The sequence below is a fragment of the Elephas maximus genome, chromosome X, assembly GCF_024166365.1.
Source record: "Elephas maximus indicus isolate mEleMax1 chromosome X, mEleMax1 primary haplotype, whole genome shotgun sequence".
NCBI classification, from domain to species: Eukaryota; Metazoa; Chordata; class Mammalia; order Proboscidea; family Elephantidae; genus Elephas; species Elephas maximus.
In genome coordinates this window covers 157,545,035-157,569,488 of record NC_064846.1, presented here as the reverse complement: position 1 = coordinate 157,569,488, position 24,454 = coordinate 157,545,035, and the positions used below count along the sequence as shown (strand labels likewise).

At 37.7% G+C, this 24,454-nt stretch overlaps 2 protein-coding genes across 3 annotated transcripts in view; both read left to right on the top strand.

Annotated features, from left to right (window-relative positions):
- MBTPS2 (membrane bound transcription factor peptidase, site 2) overlaps positions 1-24,454 on the top strand; it is a 53,155-nt gene that overhangs the window by 4,382 nt on the left and 24,319 nt on the right. For both annotated transcript variants that reach the window (XR_007515756.1, XM_049871409.1), the window contains exons 3-5: positions 508-715; positions 12,325-12,428; positions 14,002-14,129. Coding sequence is in view for 1 of the 2 variants with exons in the window: in XM_049871409.1 (XP_049727366.1) it covers positions 508-715; positions 12,325-12,428; positions 14,002-14,129 (440 nt within the window). In the remaining variant the exon portion in view is untranslated. The remainder of the gene's footprint in view (positions 1-507; positions 716-12,324; positions 12,429-14,001; positions 14,130-24,454) is intronic.
- YY2 (YY2 transcription factor) lies at positions 18,019-19,884 on the top strand. Its single transcript, XM_049871410.1, has one exon. The coding sequence runs from the start codon at positions 18,320-18,322 to the stop codon at positions 19,463-19,465; it is 1,146 nt and encodes a 381-aa protein (XP_049727367.1). The 5' UTR covers positions 18,019-18,319; the 3' UTR covers positions 19,466-19,884.

Here is a 24,454-nt window from a genome sequence, read left to right as displayed (position 1 = left end):
AGCAGAAGAAAGAAACTATTGTTACATCTTACCCTGTTAATATTTAAAGTCATTTATCACAAAATAAAACTAAAATAAAAATGCAAACAGTAGAATCGATAGATGAAAAAGGTGCTGTCTATAAAGTCAAAAGAGCTTTCATTACCATATGAAAACAAGATCAAAACAATGATATATACAAGAGCAAAAGACAGGAGAGGAAACAGACACTTTTGTGTGTGTGTGTGTGAACAATATTTAGCCTCTTGAAAAAAAATTTTTTTTTTTTTTTTTTGAACAATATTTAGCGTCTTCAGTTATCACGGAGTTATAAATTGTTAGATTTGTTTAAATAGACTAGTGCTTGTGCTTTAGTCAAGTATCTGAAGTTCAGGTAGGAAAAAGATGCAGAGTTGTTGAAATTGTTAGCCATTATTTTGAAACTATGAAATGTGACTAGTTGATGAATGTGTTCCTTCATGAATTGTGAGAAATTGTCCATTTATATGATTTCTTTCCTTTTGACAGGTTCAATTTTGGAATGGTGTTTGGAGTAATTGCTATGTTTAGCTCTTTTTTCCTCCTTGGAAAAACTTTGATGCAGACTTTGGCACAAATGATGGCTGACTCTCCCTCATCTTATTCTTCCTCCTCCTCTTCTTCGTCTTCCTCCTCTTCCTCTTCTTCCTCCTCCTCCTCATCCTCAATTCACAATGAACAGGTGCTACAAGTTGTGGTAAGTGCCTACATTTTTTTTTATATAGCTTTGTTAAAATAGAAGTATATTTCTTCTGTATAGTATAACTCCTATCCATAATATAAATATGAAGATAAATTACTGTATTTTTTGCAAATAATGTGCCCATATAAATAACACGCACATACATATAATGCACAGTAAATGATGAAATTAAGTGAAACAGTTCTGGCATAGTGTGCCCATGCATATACCACGCATGTCTAGTGACGTTTCCAGAGGTGAATTTTGGTCTCATTCACCTGTCCTCCCATATTACAAGTAAATCATATTGTTCTGTTCATTTTCTTTTGTGGTTCATTTTCATTAATCTGCTTATGTGTATAAAAATAGTCCAAAAATGTTACTTTTGGTCATAATGGTATAATAAAAGTATAAGCCATGGTCAAGAAGTCATGAATCGAGGCTGGTAGTCCCCCCAGTAATCAGAAAATAAACAATCGAAACTGTGTTTGTTTCTATTAATTTAAGTTGATAATTATAGCATATTAGCTTAACAGTTGAATGCGAAAACCTTATGAGGTCACCTTAAGTGGAGCCATCAGGTTATGTTAGGTCTGCTTATTTCATAGTTTAATTATATCTTCTTAGGGTTAATTGGAGTCAGCAACATATAAAACAAAATTGGCATAGCATGCATATGAAAATAATGTGGGAGGAGTTGTGCGGTTGGCAGAAAATGAATAACACGAAAAAATACAGTACGAGTCTCACAGTTTTTTAAATTATATGCTTTAACAAAAATATTGATAAGAATATAGCAAGGCATTATCACAGTATTTGGTAGTGGTAGAACAAATGGGCCTCTATCAAGGCTTTAAACAATTACGGATGTTTGATTTAATTCATATTGTCTTCTTGAAATGTTAAAAGACTGTTGCTATCAAGGAATAAACATGCTGGTTTAAACTGTCTATAATGTATAAATAAATTGGATTTTAATCCTATGGAAAGTGCTTCCCTTTCCTTTTCTTGGCTCTCAGAGCCTAACTAATAATATCCTTTTATTTAAAGGTATAAGACCTTTCTTTTTTTTTTTTTCCTTTTTTAAATGTGCTTTAAGTGAAAGTTTTCAGTTCAAGTTAGTTTCTCATACAAAAACTTATACACACATTGTTATGTGACCCTAGTTGTTCTCCCTGTAATGTGACAGCACACTCCTCCTTTCCACCCTGGATTTCCCGTGTCCGTTCAACCAGCTTCTGTCCCTTTCTGCCTTCTCATCTCATCTCTGTACAGGAGCTGCCCATTTAGTCTCTTCATGAGCTAAGAAGCATACTCCTTGTCAGTATCATTTTATATCTTATAGTCCTGTCTAATCTTTGTCTGAAGAGTTGGCTTTGAGAACAGTTTTAGTTTTGGCCTAACAAAGCCTGGGTGCCGTATCTTCTGGGGTCCCTCCAGTCTCAGTCAGACCATTAAGTCTGGTATAAGACCTTTCTGAATGGTCACTGTGATTTCTTGATGTGAACAATAATGTGCTAAGTTGTACTTCTTAAATTATAAACTCTTTATAATGATTCTCACTTTAAAGTGTCGTGTGTACCTGTACTTTATCATTTATGTCTCTGGAGTTTGGAAGGGGGCTTTACCATTGGCTAACTTTTTCTTTATGGTGGTAGACATATGTATAACAAAACATTTGCCATTTCAACATTTTTTACAACTCAGTGACATTAATTTTCTTTATCATATTGTGCAACCGTCACTACTATCCATTTCCAATTTTTTCCATCACCCTTAACAGAAACTCTGTGCTCCCTAAGCAATGACTCACCCTTTCCCTGTCCCTCCTGCCCCTGGTAACCACAAAGGAACTTTTGTCTCTATGAATTTATTTCTGGGTATTTCAAATAAATGCGATCATACAATATTTGTCATTTTGTGACTGACTTATTTCACTCAGCATAATGTTTTCAAGGTTTATACATGTTGCATGTATCAGGACTTCATTTCTCTTAATGGCTGAGTAATATTCCTTTGTATGTATACTACATTTATTTAAAAAAAAAAAAAAACCCGTTGCAGCTGAGTCATTTCTGACTCATGGCAACCCTGTGTATTATAGGGTAGAACTGAGCTCCATAGGGATTTTTTTAGCTGTAATCTTTATGGAAGCAAATTGCCAGGCCTTTCTTTCTTGTTGTCACTGGGTGGGTTCAAACCGCCAACCTTTCAGTTAGCAGTGAGCCCAGATCGTTAGCGTATGTACCGCATTTTGTTTATCTATCCATCTGTTCTTCTGTTCATCCGTTGACAGACACGAGTTGTTTTCACCTTTTGGCTATTGTGAAAAGTGCTGCAGTGAACACTGGTATATAAGTAGCTGTTTGCATTCCTGCTTTCAATTCTTTTGGGTATATACCTAGGAGTGGAATTTCTGGGTCATATGGTAATGGCATGTTAACTTTTTGAGGAGTCACCAAACTGTTTTCCACAGTGGCTACACCATTTTACAGTCCCACTAGCAATGGATGAGGGATCCAGTTGCTCCATTCTCACCAACACCAGTTTTCTTTTTGTTGTCGTTTTATCATTTTCCTAATGACTCATGACATTGAGCATCTTTTCATGTACTTGTTGGCCATTTATATGTCTTCTTTGGTGAAATGTCTGTTCAGATCCTTTGCCCATGTTTTGATTGGGTTGTCTTTTTGTTACAAGTTGTAGGAGTTCTTCATGTATTCTTGATATTAAACTCTTATCAAATAGTAATTCCCAAAATTTTTCTCCCAGTCTATAGGTTGTCTCTTCATTTTGTTGACCAAGTCCTTTGATGCACAAAAATTTTTAATTTTGATGAAGTCCAATTTATATATTTTGTCTTTTCTTCCTCATGCTTTTGGTGTCATAGCCAAGAAACCATCGTCAAAGACTAGATCCCAAAGCATTACCTTTGTTTTCTTCTTAGAGTTTTATGGTTTTAGTTCTTACATTTAGGTAAGAATATTATCTAATTACATTAGATCCATTTTGAGTTAATTTTCATATCTGGTTTGAAGTATGGATCCAGCTTCATTCTCCTGCATGTGGAGATCCAGTTGTTCCAGGACAATTTATTAAAAAGACTATTCTTTACCTATTGAATGGACTTAGCACTCTTGTCGAAAATCAGTTGACCATAGATGTATGAATTTATTTCTGGACTCTCAATCCTATTCCATTGGTCTATATGTCTATTATTGTACCAGAGCCAGACTGTTTTGATTATTGTTGCTTTATAGTACATTTTGCAATGAGGAGTGCGAGTTCTCCTTTTTTGTTCTTTTTCAAGATTGCTTTGGCTATTTGGGGCCCCTTGCAGTTCCACATAAATTTGAGGCTTCACTTTTCCATTTCTGCAAAGAAAGCTGTTAGAATTTTGATCGGCATTGTGTTTGTTGAATCTATAGATTGCTTTGGGTAGTATTGCCATCTGTCTTAAGTTATCTAGTGCTGCTATAACAGGGAGATTTAGAAGTCATTTGTAGAGAATGATCATTTCTTCCATAGTAATAGCTCTTTCTCAGAGGTTTAAAAGATTCACCAGGTGAAGACCCGGAAGAAATTATTTATTTCTGCAGCAGTCATTTTGTGTGTTCTGCCTACTGGCCATGTGCTGGATCCTGCTTATACCAGGAACACAATCAAATCCTAGCACTCATGGACCTTTTAATCTAGAGGGAGAGCTGCTATGATTGTGCTACAGTTAGCCCTCATACTGACCAAAGGTGCTGTGGGAACCAGAGAGAACAGATGCTGAGGTGTGCCTCACACTGAAAAGAGAGTAAAGGGGAGCTTCAAGAGAAAGAGGAGCAGAGTCCACACATCCTGGGAAAAAAGGGAAGGTGGAGATTGAGCATCCCAGTAATACAGGAAACCATATAACATGGAAAGGCACAGGGAATAATAATAGTAATAATAAAGCCTAGTAAATATGCAGTGCTTCGTGTGTGACTTTTTCGTGCCCGTTTTATTCTTGCAACAATAATTTACAGATGAAAAAAATCAAGGCACAGAGATGTTAAATAACTTGCCTGTGGTCACAGCTAGTGAGTGGAGGATCCATCAGTCACCTACCACTGATATTACGCAACATTATGCTCTACTCCTCTTAAGAAAGATCAATAATTCTTCAATAAACTATAATATTTTTAATATATTACCTTCACTAACCAACTGGAAGAGATCCACATTTGTGCTCATTCCAAAGAAAAGCGATCCAACAGAATGTGAAAATTACCAAACAATATCATTAATACCACATGCAAGCAAAATTTTGCCAAAGATCATTCAAAAACAGCTGCAGCAGTATATCGACAGGGAACTGCCAGAAATTCAGGCCAGTTTCAGAAGAGGACATGGAACCAGGGATGTCATTGCTGATGTCAGATGGATCCTGGCTGAAAGCAGAGAATACCAGAAGGATGTTTACCTGTGTTTTATTGACTATGCAAAGGCATTTGACTGTGTGGTCATAACAAATTATGGATAACATTGCGAAGAACGGGAATTCCAGAACACTCAACTGTGCTCTTGAGGAACCTGTACATAGACCAGGAGTCAGTTGTTCAAACAGAACAATGGGATACTGATTCGTTTAAAGTCCGGAAGTGTGCGTGTCAGGGTTGTATCCTTCCACCATACTTATTCAGTCTGTATGCTGAGCAAATAATCTGAGAAACTGCAGTATATGAAGAAGAACAGAGCATCAGGATTAGAGGAAGACTTATTAACAACTTGTGATATGCAGGTAACAGCCTTACTTGCTGAAAGTAAAGAGGACTTGACGCACTTACTGATGTAGATCAAAGACTACAGCCTTCGGTATGAATTGCACCTCAACATAAAAAATTTTTCACAGTAAGCAACATCATCATAAATGGAAAAAATGTTGAAGTTGTCGATGATTTCATTTTACTTGGATCCACAGTCAACGCCCATGGAAGCAGCAGTCAAGAAATCAAACGAAAAATAAAAATAAAAAAAGAAATCAAACGACACATTACATTGGGCAAATCTGCTGTAAAAGACCTCTTTAAAGTGTTAAAAAAAAAAAAAAATGCAAAGATGTTGCTTTAAGGACTAAGGTGAGCCAGACCCAAGCCATGGTATTTTCGGTCACCTAATATGCATTCAAAAGCTGGACAATAACGAAGGCTGAAGAAAAATTGATGCGTTTGAATTATGGTGTTGGCAGAGAACATTGAATATACCATAGACTGCCAGAAAAATGCACAAATCTGTCTTGGAAGAAGTATAGCGAGAATGCTCCTTAGAAGTGAGACTTCTTCTCACGTACTTTGGACATTTTATCAGGAGGAGCCAATCCCTGGAGAAGGACATCATGCTTGGTAAAGTAGAGGTTCAGTGAAAAAGAGGAGGACCCTCAATGAGATGGATTGACACAGTGGCTGCAACAATGACGTAAACATATCAATGATTGTGAGGATGGCGAGGGACCTGGCAGTGTTACGTTCTGTTGTATGTAGGGTCACTATGAACCACAGCTGACTCAAAGACACTTAACAAAAACAGCAACACAATCAGTAATATGCCCCATCAGCAAAATCACTGAGATCCTAGACCCAAATCATTCCTTTATTATTACTTTTTCCCTAACTGCCCAGTTTCCTCTCCCCCCAGTCACTGGCAACCACTAATCTTTTGTCTCAATGCATTTGCCTGTTCTACATAACTCATATAAGTAGGATAATACAATATTCTTTCTTTTGTCTGACTTATTTCACTCAGCATAATGCTTTCAAAGCTCATCCATGTGATGACATGTATCCGAACTTCATTTAATGGCTGAAAAATACTCTATTGTATGTATATACCACGTTTTGTTTATCCATTCATCTGTCGATGGGTACTTGGGTGGTTTCCACCTTTTAGCTATTGTGAATAATGCTGCAGTGAACATTGGTTTTACATGTGTCTGAGTTGCTGCTGTCAGTTCTTTTGGGTATATTCTTAGGAGTGAAATTGCTGGTTCATATGCTAATTCTATAACTTTTTGAGGAGTCACCAAACTATTTCCACAGTGGCTGCACCATTTTACAATCCCACTAGCAATGTATTAGTGTTCCAATTTCTCCAAATCTTTGCCAACATTTATTGTTTGTCATTTGTTTTTCTAATAGCCATCCTAGTTGGTGTGAAGTATCTCATTTTGGTTGTGATTTACGTTTCCATAGTGCTAATGATGTTGAGACTTTGGACATGTTGTCAGGAGGGATCAGTCCCTGGAGAAGGACATCATGCTTGGTAGAGTACAGGGTCAGTGGAAAAGAGAAAGACCCTCAACGAGATGGATTAACACAGTGGCTGCAACAATGGGCTCAAGCATAACAATGGTTGTAAGGATGGCGCAAGACCAGGCAGTGTTTCATTCTGTGATACATAGGGTCACTATAAGTCGGAACCGACTTGACGGCACCTAACAACAATATAACGATGTTGAGGAAACCCTGGTGGATAGTGATTAAGTGCTACGGCTGCTAACCAGTTTGAATCTACCAGGCGGTCCTTGAAAACTCCATGGGGCAGTTCTTCTCTGTCCTATAGGGCTGCTATAAGTTGGAATTGACTCGACAGCGATGGGTTTGGTTGGTTCTTGGAATGATGTTGAGCGTCTTTTCATGTGCTTATTGGCCATTTGTATATCTGTTTTGGAGAATGTCTATTCAAGTCTTTGCCCTTTTTTTTTTTTTTTACTTATTTTGTTGAGAATATACACAGCAAAACACACACCCTTATCCAATATATTGTTCCCAGTTTTTTTCCCAATCTATAGGTTGTCTCTTCACTTCGTTGATCAAGTCCTTTGATGCACAAAAGTTTTTAATTTTGATGAAATCTAATTTATCTCTTTTGTCTTTTATTGTTGTGTTTTTGATGTCATAGTTAAAAATCCATTACCTGAAAGAAGGTCCTGAAGATTTACCCCTATATTTTCTTCTAAGAGTTTTATGGTTTTAGCTCTTATATTTGAGTCATTGATCCATTTCGAGTTAATTTTTTCAGTGGTGTGAAGTATGTGTCCAACTTCATTCTTCTCCATGTAGAAATCCAGTTGTCCCAGCCTCATTTGTTAAAGAGGGTATTCTTTCCCCCATTGAATGGGTTTGACACCCTTATAAAAAAAAATTAATTGGCCATAGATGTATGAGTTTATTTCTGGAGTCTCAATTCTATTTCATTGGTTTATATGACCATCCTTATGCCAGTACCACGGTGTTTTGATTACTGTAGCTTTGTAATGTGTTTTGAAATCAAGCAGTATGAGTCTTCCTACTTTATTTTTTTGAAATTGTTTTGGCTGTTCAGGCCCCTTGCAATTAATTCCTTATGAATTTCAGGATCCGCTTTTCCATTTCTACAATAAAGACTGTTGGGATTTTAATAAGAATTGTGTTGTATCCGTACATCACTGTGTAGAATTAACATCTTAACAACATTAAGTCTTCCAATCCATGAACACAAGATGTCTTTCTATTTATTTATTTAGTTCTCCTTTAATTTCTTTCAGCAGTGTTTTATATTTTTCTGTGTTAAGGCCTTTCACCTCCTTGGTTAAATTTATTCTTAGATATTTTATTCTTTTAGATGCTATTATAAAAGGATTGGTCTTAATTTCCTTTTCAAGTTGTTCGTTGCTAGTGTCTAAAAACACAACTGATTTCTGTGTATTGATCTTGTACTCTGCCACTTTGCTGGATTATTTATTAGCTCTGGTAGCTTTCTTGTCGAGTCTTTGGTATTTTTTATACACAGTATTGTGTCATCTGCGATATAAGTAATTTTGACCTGTGTCTAAAGGGAATATGGTAGGAGGAGGAGTTAGGAATGGCAGTAAGGGTATAAGACAGTGCAGGAGATAAGATGGGGTTATAGGTCTTATAGGGGCCAGATTTCAAAGGACCATTCTAAGAAGTTTTGATTTTACCAGTTTATGCAAAATGAACCAAAGTAGGGTTAGGCCAAACATGGGAAGACCATTTGAGAGGGCAGTTGGAGTAATTTATCATGTTAGAAATGTTAAAGACCTAAGCTAAATTGGTGGCAAGGAGAATGAAGGGAATGGGTTCAAGTGATCTTTTGGAATAGAGTTCTCAGATCTTGGTGATTAATTGAATGTGAGTCTGGAGGGAGAAGGAAGAGTTTAGGATGATTCTCAGGTTATGCAATTGGTTATTGCTCATCAATAAAGTGAATACAAGAGAAGGAAGCAAGGTTGGAGGAAATATGATCATTGGCCTGTTTGATAGGATTAGAATGGCAAAACGTTCCTTGTTTTGAGAAGAAATTGTTTCTGCAGTTTGCTTCTCGGCTTATTCATACAGCTCACAAAATATCAGCTGTGTAGGAGAGCTGTGCTTTGATAATCATTAAGTCAGCAAGGGGAGGGGAGAATGGAGAGTTATTGCTGAAGGGGCACTGAGTTTCTGTGTGTGATGATGAAAAACTTCTGGAAATGGATAGTGGCGATGGTCATACAACAGGTGAATGTAATTAATGTCACTTAAAAATGGTTAAAATGGCAAATTTTTTTGTCGTAGATATATATTAAAAAAAAAATTTATCTTACCACAATAAAACTTTAATGAAAAGAAGTAGTCAGCTGTCCTCTGTGGCCCACCATCTATTTTTATGGATCACTTTAAGGGTGTGATGTCTCCTGACTTTGATTATAACCTCTTGAAGCTTAGCGAATGTACTTTCTGTTTATTGTATAATTCCCTACTGTCTTGTTCGGTATTCCCCAAAACCTGGCACTCTGTGTTATTGAGAGATCAGTATTCCGGTACGTCTAATACCCTGTGTGATCATGGCAGGAACAGATGGGCAATCCAGTACCGTTACCATCTGCTGGTATAGTCACTCGCTCAAGTCCTTACCTTCTGTCTTTACTTCATCCATAAAGTAATAAAAGACAGGGAAACAATATCCTATTGAATCAAGCTTACCGATTTATTTGAATTAAAGGTAAAGTAACCAGGATACTTTGTGATAAAGAGGGAATATATGAAAATTAATCTTAAGTACATAAATTTAGAGAGTAATCAGAGAAAAGAAAACTTAGTAAGCTGAACAGGCAGGCCCCTGACAGCATGGGAATGTAGTGGGTATGTAGAAAAAGGGACACTGGTGTTCTTGAGAAAAGGAGCTTAGTAGGCTCTGGGACAAAAGAGGATTTACCATGATGAGCATCAAAAAAATGTCCATATTCTTTGATCCTGACTTCCATGTCTGGGACTCTAGCTTAAGGAAACACTTCCAAGCATAGTCAAGAAAATATAGTATTCATCAAACTCTTCATTCTGACGTTATAAAGAGTTGGAAACAACCAAAATAATAAGTGAAGAGTGGATAAATGATGGGATTGTCACTTAATGGAATATTATGCATACGTTAAAAATGATGACTATGGAAACTTGTTTTATAATCAGGGAAAGGGCACTTGGAATTAATGGAATTTAAGAAAGTGATCTAAGCAGCATCGTTTGAACGTTCTCTTCAGTTACTAAAGGAGGCTTACCAAGTGACATTCCTCTGTTCTGCACAAAAATCAATTCCAACTGAATTAAAATTGCAAAAAGAAATCATAGAAGAGCAGGAGAAAAATACAGAACAAAATTCAAATTCACAAAAAAAAAGACCAGACTTACGGATCTAACAGAGACTGGAGGAACCCCCGAGACTATGGACTCTGGACACCCTTCTAACTCAGAACTGAAGCCCCTCCCGAAATTCACATTCCAGCCAAAGATTAGACAGGCCTATAAAGCAAACCTGGTGGTGTAGTGGTTAAGCGCTACAGCTGCTAATAACCAAGAGGTCGGCAGTTCAAATCCGCCAGGCGCTCCTTGGAAACTCTCTGGGGCAGTTCTACTCTGTCCCATAGGGTCGCTATGAGTCGGAGTCGACTCCATGGCAGTGGGTTGGGTTTTATAAAACAATTACACGCATGAAGAACATGCTTTGTAGTTCAATTAAGTATAGGAGACCAAATCTGCAACACCTGACCAAAAACAAAGACCAGAGGGCAGGAAGGGACAGGAAAACTGGATGAATGGACAGGGAGAAGCCAGGGTAGAAAGGTGGAATGTGCTGTCACATTGTGGGGATTGCAACCAATGTAACAAAACAATTGGTGTATAAATTTTTGAATGAGAAACTAATTTGTACTGTAAACTTTCACCTGAAACATAGTGAAATTAAAAAAAAATCATGTTGAGCCAAAAAATATTCATGGGAAAATGTTCATAATATTGTTAAGTAAAAGGGACAGGTTTCAAAACCATATTTATATTTATAGTATAATTTTTGAAGATATGCATACATAAAAAACTAGGACATGCATTAAAAAAACGTTGACAAGTTTTGTGCTTTGGGAGCAGGATTCTACATAGGTTTTTAGTTTTGAGTTTTGCCAGTTTTCCTGCATTAAACATATATTTTATAATTAATTTAAAATAATAATAATTAATAAAAGAAGGAAGATATTTCCTCCAGAAGGATACCTTTTGAGTCCCAGTTCCTGAACTGTGAGAAATGGATGCTCAATATGTAAACTGGATTAATGACACCTGGTGTACCCTGCTTAGCCAAACTTATAGAATCTTTCTCTCCTTAAGAGATGACATAACTCAGAAGTAATTATCTCACAGGAAGATTCTTGGCTACCAAAAAAAATTTACAGTGCAGCCTTTACAATAGCAAATTTCCCTTGAGTATGCAGTGTTACAGACACGTATGCACAACATTTTAAGAGCACATGATTGTAAGGCAACTCCGGCGTCTTCCGATGTCTTTCACATGTCTGCGCTCCAGGTGTACTTTCAGCCTGAAATTTCAGTTTCAATATAATGTTTATGTATCCCTTTCACACTTTTCTGACTAATATAATGGACAGACTGATGAAATAGAAGAAATGGAGGGCATGATGCGCCCACACCGATAAGGCACTTGATTGCCCTAGCTTTAATTACCTACTCTCGTATAACTTGAGAATATTACAATGAAAGTCTTTGGTTGGAGGGGGAGGAACATCCTGTATGATTTAGCATAGGTATTTGGAAACTTGCAGTAACTGAATTCAGAGGAGGGAGTAGGAATTTGCATAAGAACTCCCGAATCTGGCACCCAGCCCTTAAAGGTGGATCAGATCAGCAGCTGACTCCTTCACTGTCGCTCTGCATTCCTGGGCACTTTGCTGGGCTCCCTAATCCTTTCCCATGGTGAAGACTTCGGAAAATTAGGTTCAACTTTTTAACCTTTAGATTGGTTTTTTGCTCCCTACAGAGAAACTGCCTCATTCAAAAAACCGGGGCTTCAAACCAGTTGTTTCCAGTTCAGTTGCCTGCTGAGAATTTGCATTTATACTTAATCAGAACTGGGGTAGAAATGCACATTCTTAGCAGAGGGGTCAAACTGGAAATAACAGGTTCAAAGCCCTGTTAGAAATTGAGAATTGAACCATTGATATTTGTATTGCTTTTACTTTATAGAACATTCACCTTGGAGGTTTACATTTTAATACAGAGTGAACATCGAGATCTCTTGGTGCTCACGTGTGTATTTATTATTGTGTCTATGAACAGGTTCCTGGTATAAATTTACCCGTCAACCAACTGACCTATTTCTTCGCTGCAGTCCTCATTAGTGGTGTTGTACATGAAATTGGACATGGGATAGCAGCTATTAGGTAATAGTTACCTTTTCCTTTCTACTGCAGACAAAGAAACTTTTAGTTTAGGAGGGTTTATTACTGAAATCTGGTAATTCGATATCTCAGCATTTTTTCTTTCTGTGGATATTGCTCAGTGCATATCCACCATTATTACTTTGAGATAGTTTATCTTTTATAAAGAAGATTAATAAATTGATGAATATGTCCAGTACTTGTGTGCATATCTGTAATCTGGGACTTGCCATCCTTTGCCTTTTGCCAGCATGACTATAACCTCATTGTGCTTCCTGATTTTTCATCCAATCCTGAAACCTAATCTTGCTATTCATCATTGGGTCAGAATAATAGGCGTTGTACGCAAAGCCCACGACTTGCTCCAAGTATCATGCCTTGTTCTTGGCATTGACTACCCCAAATTTATCATTGTAATTATACCTCAGCTTTTAAAACTTTACTAAACTTCTAAACTAGTCATGGGAGAGAGGATGAGTCCCACCTCCTGGCCTCCAGTGATAATTACTGCCATGATGAACAAGTGTAGTGATGGGAATGTGTTCTGTGCTATCCTTTGGGTGTGTAGACCAGTTAAAAGGTTAAGAACAGCTGTTTTAGAGGAGAATATTTAATCACTTCTTATTACTTTCCAGTTGCTTAAGAACAAGAGTCTATTGACTGGCAATAATTCCTCATCTTCTTGACAGAGCATATACTGCTACACAGGTGTGCACAGCAGTGGTTTAAGTGCGCGTCTCTCTCTTTTTTTTTTTTTTTTATCCCTTTCACCTTAGCTTCAAATTTTTAGCTTTGCAGCCTTTAGGGTTTTACGTATAGAAGCATCGTTATCAGCAGTTTCATCATTCACAACATGTTTATAAAATAATTTAGGTAATTTTTTTATAAAATCCCAACTGCCAAGAAAAAGTTAATTTTACAGTTATGTATTCAGTATGAAGTGACAGCATGGTATATTTGGGTGATGCTTTTTTTGAGTAGCTATTTGATCTTATGAAACTATTAAATGTAACATCTATTTGTAGTGAATGAATCGATATAAAACTATTAATGAAGGAAAATATTTTTAATGATTCTCTTAAGGACAATCTAAGCATTATGCATTTTGAAGTGCACTTATTTTAATGTTAGCTCAACAGGAATATAGTTAGATAAATCTCTGCTATTACTTATAATAGCAAATGTAAGTATTTAGATAATTTCCCATATATTCTATTGTGTCTCTCTCTCTGAAAATATTTTTCCTTTAGTTTCTCATAGAAATATTTACCACCTCTTTATATATGTGATTAATGTCAAGTTTATTTCCTTAGCATATTGGTTTCTAAAAATTTTGAAGTTGTAGGTCTATTCAGAATGCTGTTTTACAGAATTCAGTTTCCCAGATAAGCAAATCTGTACACTATTATAAAATTATGATTATGTATAGGTATAATGGGAGGGGGCTATCCAGAAGGACTTTTTGTTTTTTAAACAAAAAATTGAATTTTACTAAAAAGTCTTAAGATTATATATATTATTAATTTAATAAACGTGATAGCATTAGTAAATTCATTTTTCTTATGTGATTTCTTAGGGAACAAGTTCGATTTAATGGCTTTGGGATTTTTCTCTTCATTATTTATCCTGGAGCATTTGTTGATCTGTTCACCACTCATTTGCAACTTATATCACCAGTCCAGCAGCTAAGGATATTTTGTGCAGGTAACAGACTTAACTTTTTTTTTTAATATTTATCTGTGTATTATTAATGGTTCTGTCTCCCTCCTCTCTCTCTCTCTCCCAGTGCCGTTGAGTCGATTCCGACTCATAGCGTTCTGTAGAACTCATAGGTTCTGTAAAAGTACTTAAATTACAAATGAAAACAGCTTATCCACTGGGTGATAAATTCAGTTTATAAGACTCTTAGTCAAAAGAAGTAGAGTAAGATAATTTACATTTCATTTTCTTCTCTAAAACCTACTAAAAATAACATAAATTATAAAAAAAGAAAGAGAAAATTTCATTTTTACTGAAGCTAGGAAATGGCCACAACCTGAAACCACAGACCATGAAGACTGTCAGCTCAGCTGAAATATAGTAAAATCTGCATCAAATCAAGGGATAACACAAGGAAGCAGCCAAGAGATGAACTGAAAGAATTCAGGAGTGGAGAAGGGATGATGGTATGCAAGGATGGGTGGTGAGCTCTTGCATGGTCTGAGTTTGATCAGAGAAACAGAACCACTAGGAGATACATAACTATGTAGGGAAAAAGTTCTGGGAAACACAGTTTCATCTGAGTTAAATTCACATAAGACAACTCCATCACAGCTCTGTATCTATTTAAATGGAACCTCTGAGGCTAAGCAAATTTAGAATTAGAATTCTTGAACAGACCGTGAATATAATAGAACTAATAAAAAAACTGGAGGGAGGAAAAGTAAAAAAGTTATCAGGATTGCTGGGCTGAGGACTGGGGGGATCATGGTCTCGGGGAACATCTAGCTCAAGTGGCATAACATAGTTTATAAAGAAAATGTTCAACGTTCTACTTTAGTGAGTACTGTCTGGGGTCTTAAAAGCCCATGAGTGGCCATCTAAGATACTCCACTGGTCTCACCCCTTCAGGAACAAGGAAGAATGGAGAAAACTAAAGATACAAGGGAAAGATTAGTCCAAAGGACTAATGGACCACATCTACCAGGGCCTCCACCAGACTGAGCCCAGTACAACTAGATGGTACCTGGCTACTACCACCAACTGCTCTGACAGGGATCACAATAGAGGGTCCCAGACAACTGGAGAAAAATGTAGAACAAAATTCCCACTCACAAAAAAAGACCAGACTTACTGGCTTGACAGAGACTGGAGAAACCCTGAGAGTATGGCCGCCGGACACCCTTTTAGCTCAGTAATGAAGTCACTCCCAAGGTTCACCCCTCAGCCAAAGATTAGACAGGCCACAAAGCAAAACGAGACTAAAGGGGCACACCAGCCCTGGGGCAAGAACTAGAAGGCAGGGGGGGACAGGAAAGCTGGTAATAGAGAACCCAAGGTCGAGAAGGGAGAGTGTTGACATGTCATGGGGTTGTTAACCAATGTCACAAAACAATATGTGTACCAACTGTTTGAGAAAGTAGTTTGTTCTATAGACTTTCATCTAAAGTACAATAAATAAATTGAAAAAAAAAAGTTATCAGGAAGTCTAAGTACTAATCTCCTCAGCTTTATAGTAGAGAGACAGATTCTGCCTGGAGTTGGTAAATCAAAAAAAAAAAAGAGAGATTTGAGTGCATCATTTAAAATTACAAGTGTAAACACTATAAAATCTAAAAACACATGATAAACCTTTCAAGCTATCGGAGTGAACACATGAAACACAGAGACCAAAGAAAACAGATTGTATGTCAAAAAATAATGTAACCAACTTAAGACCCAAACACATTTATTTTATCATTGTAAATGGGATAAGCTCACCTATTAAAAATACTGACTCTTAGCTTGAATTAAAAGCATATCCCAAGTTGATGACGTAGAAAAGAAATCCATCTAAACTACTCAAAATATTGAAAGTAAAATGATGAGAACATACCAAGCAAACGTGAACAGAAAACAAGACTCAAAGGATTAAATTAGGCATGAGGGGGAGAGGGGACATTTAATAACAATGAGTATAATCCACAATGGAAATAAAATATTATAAATTGTACTTTATCAAGTAATAGATTATCAAAACATACAAAACAAAAATGAAAAAAAAAAGGAGAAACAAATGTAATAAAGGAGACTCATCTTTCTCAACACATAGCAAATAAGTGTAAAAAAATCAGGGTATAGAAGGTCTAATTAGGTAAAAATCAATTTGAAAAAAAAAACCCACACTGCCATCGAGTCAGTTTCAGCCCAGTATAGATATGTCACACTCATAGCGGTCGCTATGAGTCGGAATCGACTCGACGGCACTGGGTTTGGGTTTTTTTTTTTTTGGTTATAGATATGTCAAATTCAGTACCCTGAACACAGAAGACAACTTCTTTTCAAACGCTCATGAAATCTACAAAAATTGACCCTTTATTAATCCACAAAGAGAGCCCCAATAAATTCCCAAGAGTTGGAACGCAAGTACAGAAAATTTGGAAATTTATCTTAATCATACTTTGGATCAATTTCATTGAAAACCATAATCGTAGGATATCTAAAAATAATGATAATGAGAGCACTTGATTGGGATAATGTCCGAAGTTATACTGAAAGGAAAATTCACTGCTTTGGGTAGTTATTATGAACTAAGAAATGAAAATAAATGAATTAAGCATTCGATTTAAGTGAGAAAAGGACTATAAAATGCTTAAGGATAATAAAGTAATTGTAAAGATGTAGGCATAAATAATAAATTAGAAAGATGGAAAATGGAACTGCTAAATCCAAGAGTTCTTTGAAGAAAAAAATGGTAGTTGGAAATGGGAAAAATAGAATTAGCAGTCAGATGGGAGAATGACAACTGTTAGAGAAAATTAAAACAATTGTAAAAGAATACTTTGTTCATCTCTAAAAAAAAATTCAGAAACCTGGATAAGTATAAGAAAATATAAATAGCCAAAATGAACCAGGAGATAGAAAAAATCTAGGCTAATTATAATGGGAGAAATGAAGAAAGTTGATAAAGAATGCCCCTGAGAATTTCGTAAGGGGGACTTTCAAATATTGAAGGAAAAGATGTAATTCCAATTTTTTATAAACTTTCCAGATCACAGAGAAAAGGAAACTAAGATTTTGTTAAAGCTAATACAGCATTGACCTGTAACACCTGACAAAGCACAAGAAAGAAACCTACAAGACACATGATATAGCTCAAAAATACGAGGACGGTTCAACGTTAGGAAATCTATTTGAATGTGATAAATATTGTTTACCATTATGGGAAAAATTCATCATGTTAGGATATGTTAAGACGTTATTTAACAAAATTTGATATTTATTATTTTTTTTTAAATCCTTAGTAAAAGGAGGAGTAGCTGGAGACTTCTTCATGGTAGAACACTTAAAAGCATATCTGTTAAAGGAAAGGTCAAGACAAGCAAGCTCACTATAAACTATCACTGATATTATTAAATGTTGGTCTATACTTAGGAAACCCTGGTGTAGTGGTTAAGTGCTATGGTTGCTAACCAAGAGGTCAGCAGTTCAAATTCACCAGGCGCTCCTTGGAAACAATGGTGCAGTTCTACTCCGTCCTATACGGTCGCTATGAGTCAGAATCAACTCCACGGCAGTGGGTTTGGTTTTTTGGGTTCTACAAAAAAATTTTTTTTTATAAAAAAAGCCAAAGCCAGTGCTGTCGATTCCGACTCATAGCGACCCTATGGGACAGAGTAGAGCTGCCCCACAGGGTTTCCAAGGAGTGCCTGGTGGATTCGAACTGCCGACAGTTCGGTTAGTAGCCGTAGCGCTTAACCACTACGCCACCAGGGTTTCCTTGGGTTCTGTAAGTATGGGTCAGTTCAATTAGGAGGGGGAAAAAAGTATAAATATTAGAAAAGAGTGGGCATTTTTTTGTTTGCAGATACCGTTATATGTCTGGAGAGGAGGAGAAATCAAGAAAACTGAAACGAAATAAACATTAAGACCGTAGTTACTAATGTTCAAAAAACAACAGCTTGAATGCGCAGGCGCGGCGGAGCCCGAGGGCTGGCGCACACAAAGGGCATGCGGGCATGGGCGTGGCTTGTGCCAGCAACGGATTCCCTGAAGAGCTTGCGCGAGTACCCAGAAGCCCTTGCATAGGTTACCCGGAAGCACCTGATCTTCCGCAACGAGTGCACACGCGTTCGCCGCTGGCGTCCTCTCAGCTTTCCTTCTACATTTTCCGGTTTTCCACCTGCAGCCGGTAGCCAAGGCCTGAGCTCACAACCATGGCTTCAGAGGACTCTGCCTCCGTCTTTCCGGACAACTCAGAGTTGCCGACGGACATTGTAGAACTGCACGAGATCGAGCTGGAGACCATCCCTGTGGAAACTATTTCTGTGACGACCATCCCTATGGAAACCTTTCAGATGGAAACCATAGAGGAGTACGGAGATTTCAGCGGCAGTTGGGTCCACGGAGGCCACAACCACCCACCTCTGATCGCGCTGCAGCCGCTCATCACCAGCAGCCAGGGGGATCACGACCAAGAAATGATTATGGTGCAGACACAAGAGGAAGTAGTGGGCTGCTACGAGTCAGATAACTTGCAGACCAACAGTGACTTCGAGGACCGGATGCTCCTCCCACTCGGCAACGAAGACGACGACTTCCAGCAGACGCTGGCATCCTTGTCTGCCTCCTCATCTTCATCGGCCTCCAGCCGTGGCAGGAAGCGCAGCCGCAGCATAAAGCACAGCGACAAGGAGAGTCATCCCAGCAGTGAGGCCAACGCAGGAGAAAGCAGTAAGAAGTGGGAGCAGAAGCAGATGCAGATCAAGACTCTAGAGGGTGAGTTCTCTGTCGCCATGTGGTCCTCAAATGAAAATAAAAACCCCGAGACAGGGCCTGGAGAACAGAGTGGGGACAATTCACCTCCTGATTATTCAGAGTACATGACCGGGAAGAAACTTCCTCCTGAAGGATTACCTGGCGTGGACCTCTCAGATCCCAAACAATTGGCAGAATTTACTAGAATGAAGCCAAAAAGTTCTAAAGAAGATACTCCCAGAACGATAGCTTGTGCTCATAAAGGCTGCGAAAAAATGTTCAGGGATAACTCTGCTATGAGAAAACATCTGCATACCCACGGGCCTAGAGTCCACGTCTGTGCAGAATGTGGCAAAGCTTTCGTTGAGAGCTCAAAACTAAAACGACACCAACTGGTTCATACCGGAGAGAAGCCGTTTCAGTGCATATTTGAAGGCTGTGGAAAACGCTTTTCACTGGACTTCAATTTGCGTACACATGTGCGAATCCATACCGGAGACAGGCCCTTCGTGTGCCCCTTTGATGGTTGTAATAAGAAATTTGCTCAGTCAACTAACCTGAAATCTCATATCCTAACGCATGCCAAGAACAAAAACAACCCGTGAGAAGAAGAGAGAACACGCTTCTCAAACTGGGGAAGCATCTCCAGGAGTGTGAGGGGGAGTAAGATATGCCTCCCTTTGGTATATTGTTTCTAGGAAAGGATTTAAAAAATCCTACACATCTAAGGGTTATGTTTTGATAAAGTAGTAAAAATAAAAGATTAAAAAAAGTTATAACTGTGTGTAGTAATGTTATATACTAACGCTGTAAGATAGTATTGCTAAGATGCCTTTTCTGTTCTGTAATGCCATTTTAAAAATAGTGTTTTTGTAAAGTTTGGTCTAAATAGGAAAATAATAAATAATAAACCTTCACTTCAAAACACAGTTTTTATACAGCTGTGCTAAAACTGGGACTTTTCACTTTCATATGAATATGAAGCTCATACATAGCTTACAGTTTTTAAACATTTTGTGTTTTCTAAGTGTTTATACTACTGGGGATAATTCTGTGTTTTCACTTTCATATAAGTATGAAGTTCATACATTGCTTAAGTTTTTTAACATTTTATATTTTCTAAGTGTTTATTTTTATACTTTTGGGGATATTTCTGTGGGTGTTTGGAGTTTGATAACTTTACTTACAGTAGATTTTCTTTAAAAGAATGGGACAGTTCTAGGCATACATAAAGTAGTTTTCCTGTTTAAAAGAAGTCATGTAGGTTTTGTTACCTTAATTTTGGTTGTAGTCTTTGATGTTAACACATTTTGCATAACTATCATTTAGTTGTATTATGTAGTATTCTGTGTTAGATGTGATTTGATAATTAGTCAATTTAAACCTATTATAGTCATTTATTTTCCAAAAATACTGCTCAATACTGTTTCTTCAATGTAATTTCTTTGCCTATTCAGTTATAGAGAGTGGTGGTCAGTCGTAGAATATATTGTATAGACATTGAATTTTTAGCATCTGATATGTATCTCTCATGTAATAGATAAAGCAACAATAAAATAGTGGTTTTAAAAAGTAAAATAAAATAGATTGTCTCTGTAAATACCATAGCTAACTACAAAATACAGAAATGAGGAGGGTGCTACTGACATACATAGAGGCCAGGGATGCTGCTAAACATCCTACCGTGCACAAGACAGTTCCCCACAATGAAGAATTATCTGGCTCAGGATACCAGAAGTGCCACCATTGAGAAACCCTGCTTTAGAGAAAATAAAAATTGTAACAAGGATTCCATAGGTGTATTTACAAACAGATCATTTAATGCACAAAAAGTTGTTTAGGTGGAAGAAATGGTGTGCGCCACCGCCTTGGTTGCCACTGAGCCAGCATGGGCAGATCCTGAGTCCAGAGGGGTGATCTGATACCAGCTGCATGCCTGACATAGGAGCCTACCCAGAGAGTCAAGGGGTTAGTGCTGCTGTATGCCCCCACATTTGTTCATGCCTTGTTTCTTTGGCTTCTGTTCAAGTGGGAAAAGCCAGGGTGTGTAGTGGCATCATCCTGATGAGGGAGGGACACATAGAGTGCAAGCATCCACGCAGTCCTGGAAGACTGTTCCATAATTATGAATTGGGGGAAAGCTGAATGTAGCACATGATAAAGATGGCAACTCCAGTCAGTGGAGATGGATTATTTTGCAAAATTGTGTTGAGACTAGCAACTGGGGGAAAATTTTAGTTCTCTTCCTAAATTAGTTTCACCAGTGTAAACCCCAATGAATCAAAGGATTTAATTTTGTTTTGCCTTGTTTTGTTTTCCTGAAGCTATAAAAAAAAAGAAGAAAACGCAGGTATCTTTTATAATTCTGAAATGGGAAAGGCTTAATACCAAGGAGCCGTTTGACCATACCAAAACTTAAAATGTCTATATAGCCAAAACCCTGGTGGCGTAGTGGTTAAATGCTACGGCTGCTCACCAAAGGGTCAGCAGTTTGAATCCACCAGGCGCCCCTTGGAAACTCTATGGGGCAGTTCTACACTGTCCTATAGGGTCGCTATGAGTCGGAATCGACTCGAGGGCACTGGGTTTTTTATATAGTCGAAACCACAAACCAAGCAAGACAGCAAACCAGAGGAAAAAATTATACCTGTTACAAAGGACCAAATTCCTTATAGTATTTGAACACTTATGAATTAGTAGGCAAAAGACAACCCAGTCAAGGTCCTCAATGTATTTGAACACTTAGAAATTAGTAAAAAAAAAAAAAAAAGACAATCCAGTCAAGAGAATGAGTAAAGGTGTAAACAGACAATGGATAGAAATAGGCAGTTGTCAGAAGAAATACAAATAGCTTTTTAGTAAACATGGAAGATGAACGAGTTCACTAATATTTAAATAGAAATCAAGACAATAGGATTTCACTTTTCACCCAGCAGATTGTCAAAGACTAAAGTTATAACTTCAGGTGCTGTTTAGAGGGTGGAGAAATGGCCACTCATATGCTGATTATGAGAGCATAAATTAATGCAAACTCATTGGAGCTCAATTTTAATGCATATATTTTTTTGACCCAACATTTTCATTTCTAGGTAATTTTCCACACTTTCACAGATGCATACTTATTTAGAGATACCATATTTTTATGCAAATAATGCACGCCCTTCACGTTTGCCAGAAACCCTGGTGGCGTAGTGGTTAAGTGCTATGGCTGCTAACCAAAGGGTCGGTAGTTCGAATCTGCCAGGCGCTCCTTGGAAACTCTATGAGGTAGTTCTACTCTGACCTATAGGGTCGCTATAAGTCGGAATCGACTAGACGGCATTGGGTTTGGTTTTTTGGGTTTTTTTTGCATTTGCCAGCCGTGCCCTCCCTCCTCAAGTCACCCTCACAAGCACTGCAATGCCAGTCCTTTTCTACGTGTTGCTATAAGAAAAAAGTTAGGATAGCATGCTTAGGAAAATACCTTGGGGTAGGGGGGAGCGCTAAGCCAGCAAACAAATGCAGAAGGCATGTGTTATTTACATAAAAATACAGTATGATAGTATAAACGAAGCTGTTTATTGTGACATTGTATGAAAAAGTTAAAAGTGGTAAGTGATCATTAGTAGGGAACCTTACAAATATGTGTATAAAATTGTTGACTCTGTAGCAGATATAAGAAATGGCCTAGATATGAATGTGTAATTATGGAAAGATGTCCAAAATATATCAGCAAAAAAGCAAAATATAGTATCTGGGAAATACCTCGATAACCAATGATGTTTTAAAAGATTATCTGTGTACACATTCTCATGGACTGTAGACTTTCTGGAGCCCATGGAGGGTGGATGAGCCCCTGACACTATTGCCCTGAGGTAATCTTTAAACCATAAACCAAAAATATCCCCTGAAATCATCCGAAAACCAAATGATAGCTTAACTAGTAAAAAGGTCTGCCTTAAGCGTTGTGCACTTCTAGGAACAACCTATATGTGATCAAATTAACAAGAGCAACTCAAAAGATTAGATAGGAACCTTAGGGGGAAGTGACTTTATGTTAATGGGGGAGGAGCAGCTCAGAAGAGGGTAAGAATGGTTGCACAACTCGAAGAATGTAATCAGCGTCACTAAATTGTACATGTAGAAACTGTTGAACTGGTGTATGGTTTGCTGTGTGTATTTTCAACAATAACAACAAAAGAAAATTTGGAGGGGAGAAAAAAGATTACGTATATAATGGGAAAGATCGTTTACCTAACATGTCCTGGACCAGACTTGGTCTGGATATTTCTAGATAACAACTTACAACACTTTAAAAGCAAAAACAACCGAGGAACGTTTGACAACGGTAATATGGTAGATGGAACATGTATTAGCTAGGTATCTGTTTGGCTGCTGTAATAAAAGCTAAAAATAACAGTGGCTTAAACACCTCAGACATTCTGGTTGTAAGTAGTTCAGCACTGATATAATTCTGGGGACTCTGGCTCTTTCTGTCTTGTTAGCTCTGCTCTTCCCAACATGCAGCTTCCATATCATGGACTAAAGTCCAGCTCCAGCTCTTTTTATCACAGCTGCATTCCAGCCAGCAGGAAAGGGTTGTCCCCATCACTTCCTCTTACATCCTGCTGTCTAAAATGCAGTCGCTTGGCCATACTCAGCTTCATGAGAGTCTGGGAAATGTCTAGGTTAAAGTTCTATTGATATAGAACATTGGGAAATGTCTAGGTTAAAGTTCTATTGATATAGAACATTGGTTCTGAACTCACCCTCCTGGGGATGATTGGAATGTGTGGGGTGGGAGGTGTTCCTTAGTTGACTGGAGAGTACTAATGATTTAGTTGATGGAAGTCAGGGATGCTAAATACCCTGTAATGGGAGGGACAGACCTGCACAACAAAGAATTGTACTACCCAAAGTACTACTAATGTCCCCCCAACCACCAAATACTGTAATATAAAAACAGAAGAATAGATATGGGAGGATGTTATCTAGTGGTGTGCTATTAAATGCTTAACTGGCTCTGGAGAGATGAGCTCTGATATGCAGCATTTGCTGACTTTTCTGGTGTAAATAGTCCCACCATGGTCATCTCAAGCTACCAACCTAAAGTCCCCGGAGAAAGAACTGGGAAGAGGTATACACAGTTGGCTCTGGCAAGGTGGTAGGAGCAGGCTCTAGCACACCATTGGGTTCATCTAGCCATCTCTACCATACCCATTGCAGTCGAGCTGTTAAGAAAAACTGTCTTGCAAAGCCTTTTATTACATGTGTGTGTATCCAGACACAACCAAGAAGCATCACAGCCTATCGGTGCATGCCAAATATATTCTTCAATTAATAAAGTGATGCAATTTTGTTTTGTGGCTAATTATCTTAAAAATCCACTTACAATTATCCTATTATTAGGGAACTTGCTGGTTTATACTCTTGAATAAATGATTACGTACATGTATATGTGCTTGTGTGAGCATAGAAAATTTCTGGAGGCATAAACAGGAAATTGATAACAGCAGGTTTACTGTGAGTCATTGGACTTGTGGCTGAGAAATGGTATTTAGGAAAGATGACTTTTTCTTATTAGTTTGTCCAATACTGTTTGAATTTTTTACAGT

Excerpts from the sequence above, each read along its gene's own strand:
- YY2 (XM_049871410.1), top strand. The coding sequence starts at position 18,320 with ATGGCTTCAGAGGACTCTGCCTCCGTCTTTCCGGACAACTCAGAGTTG.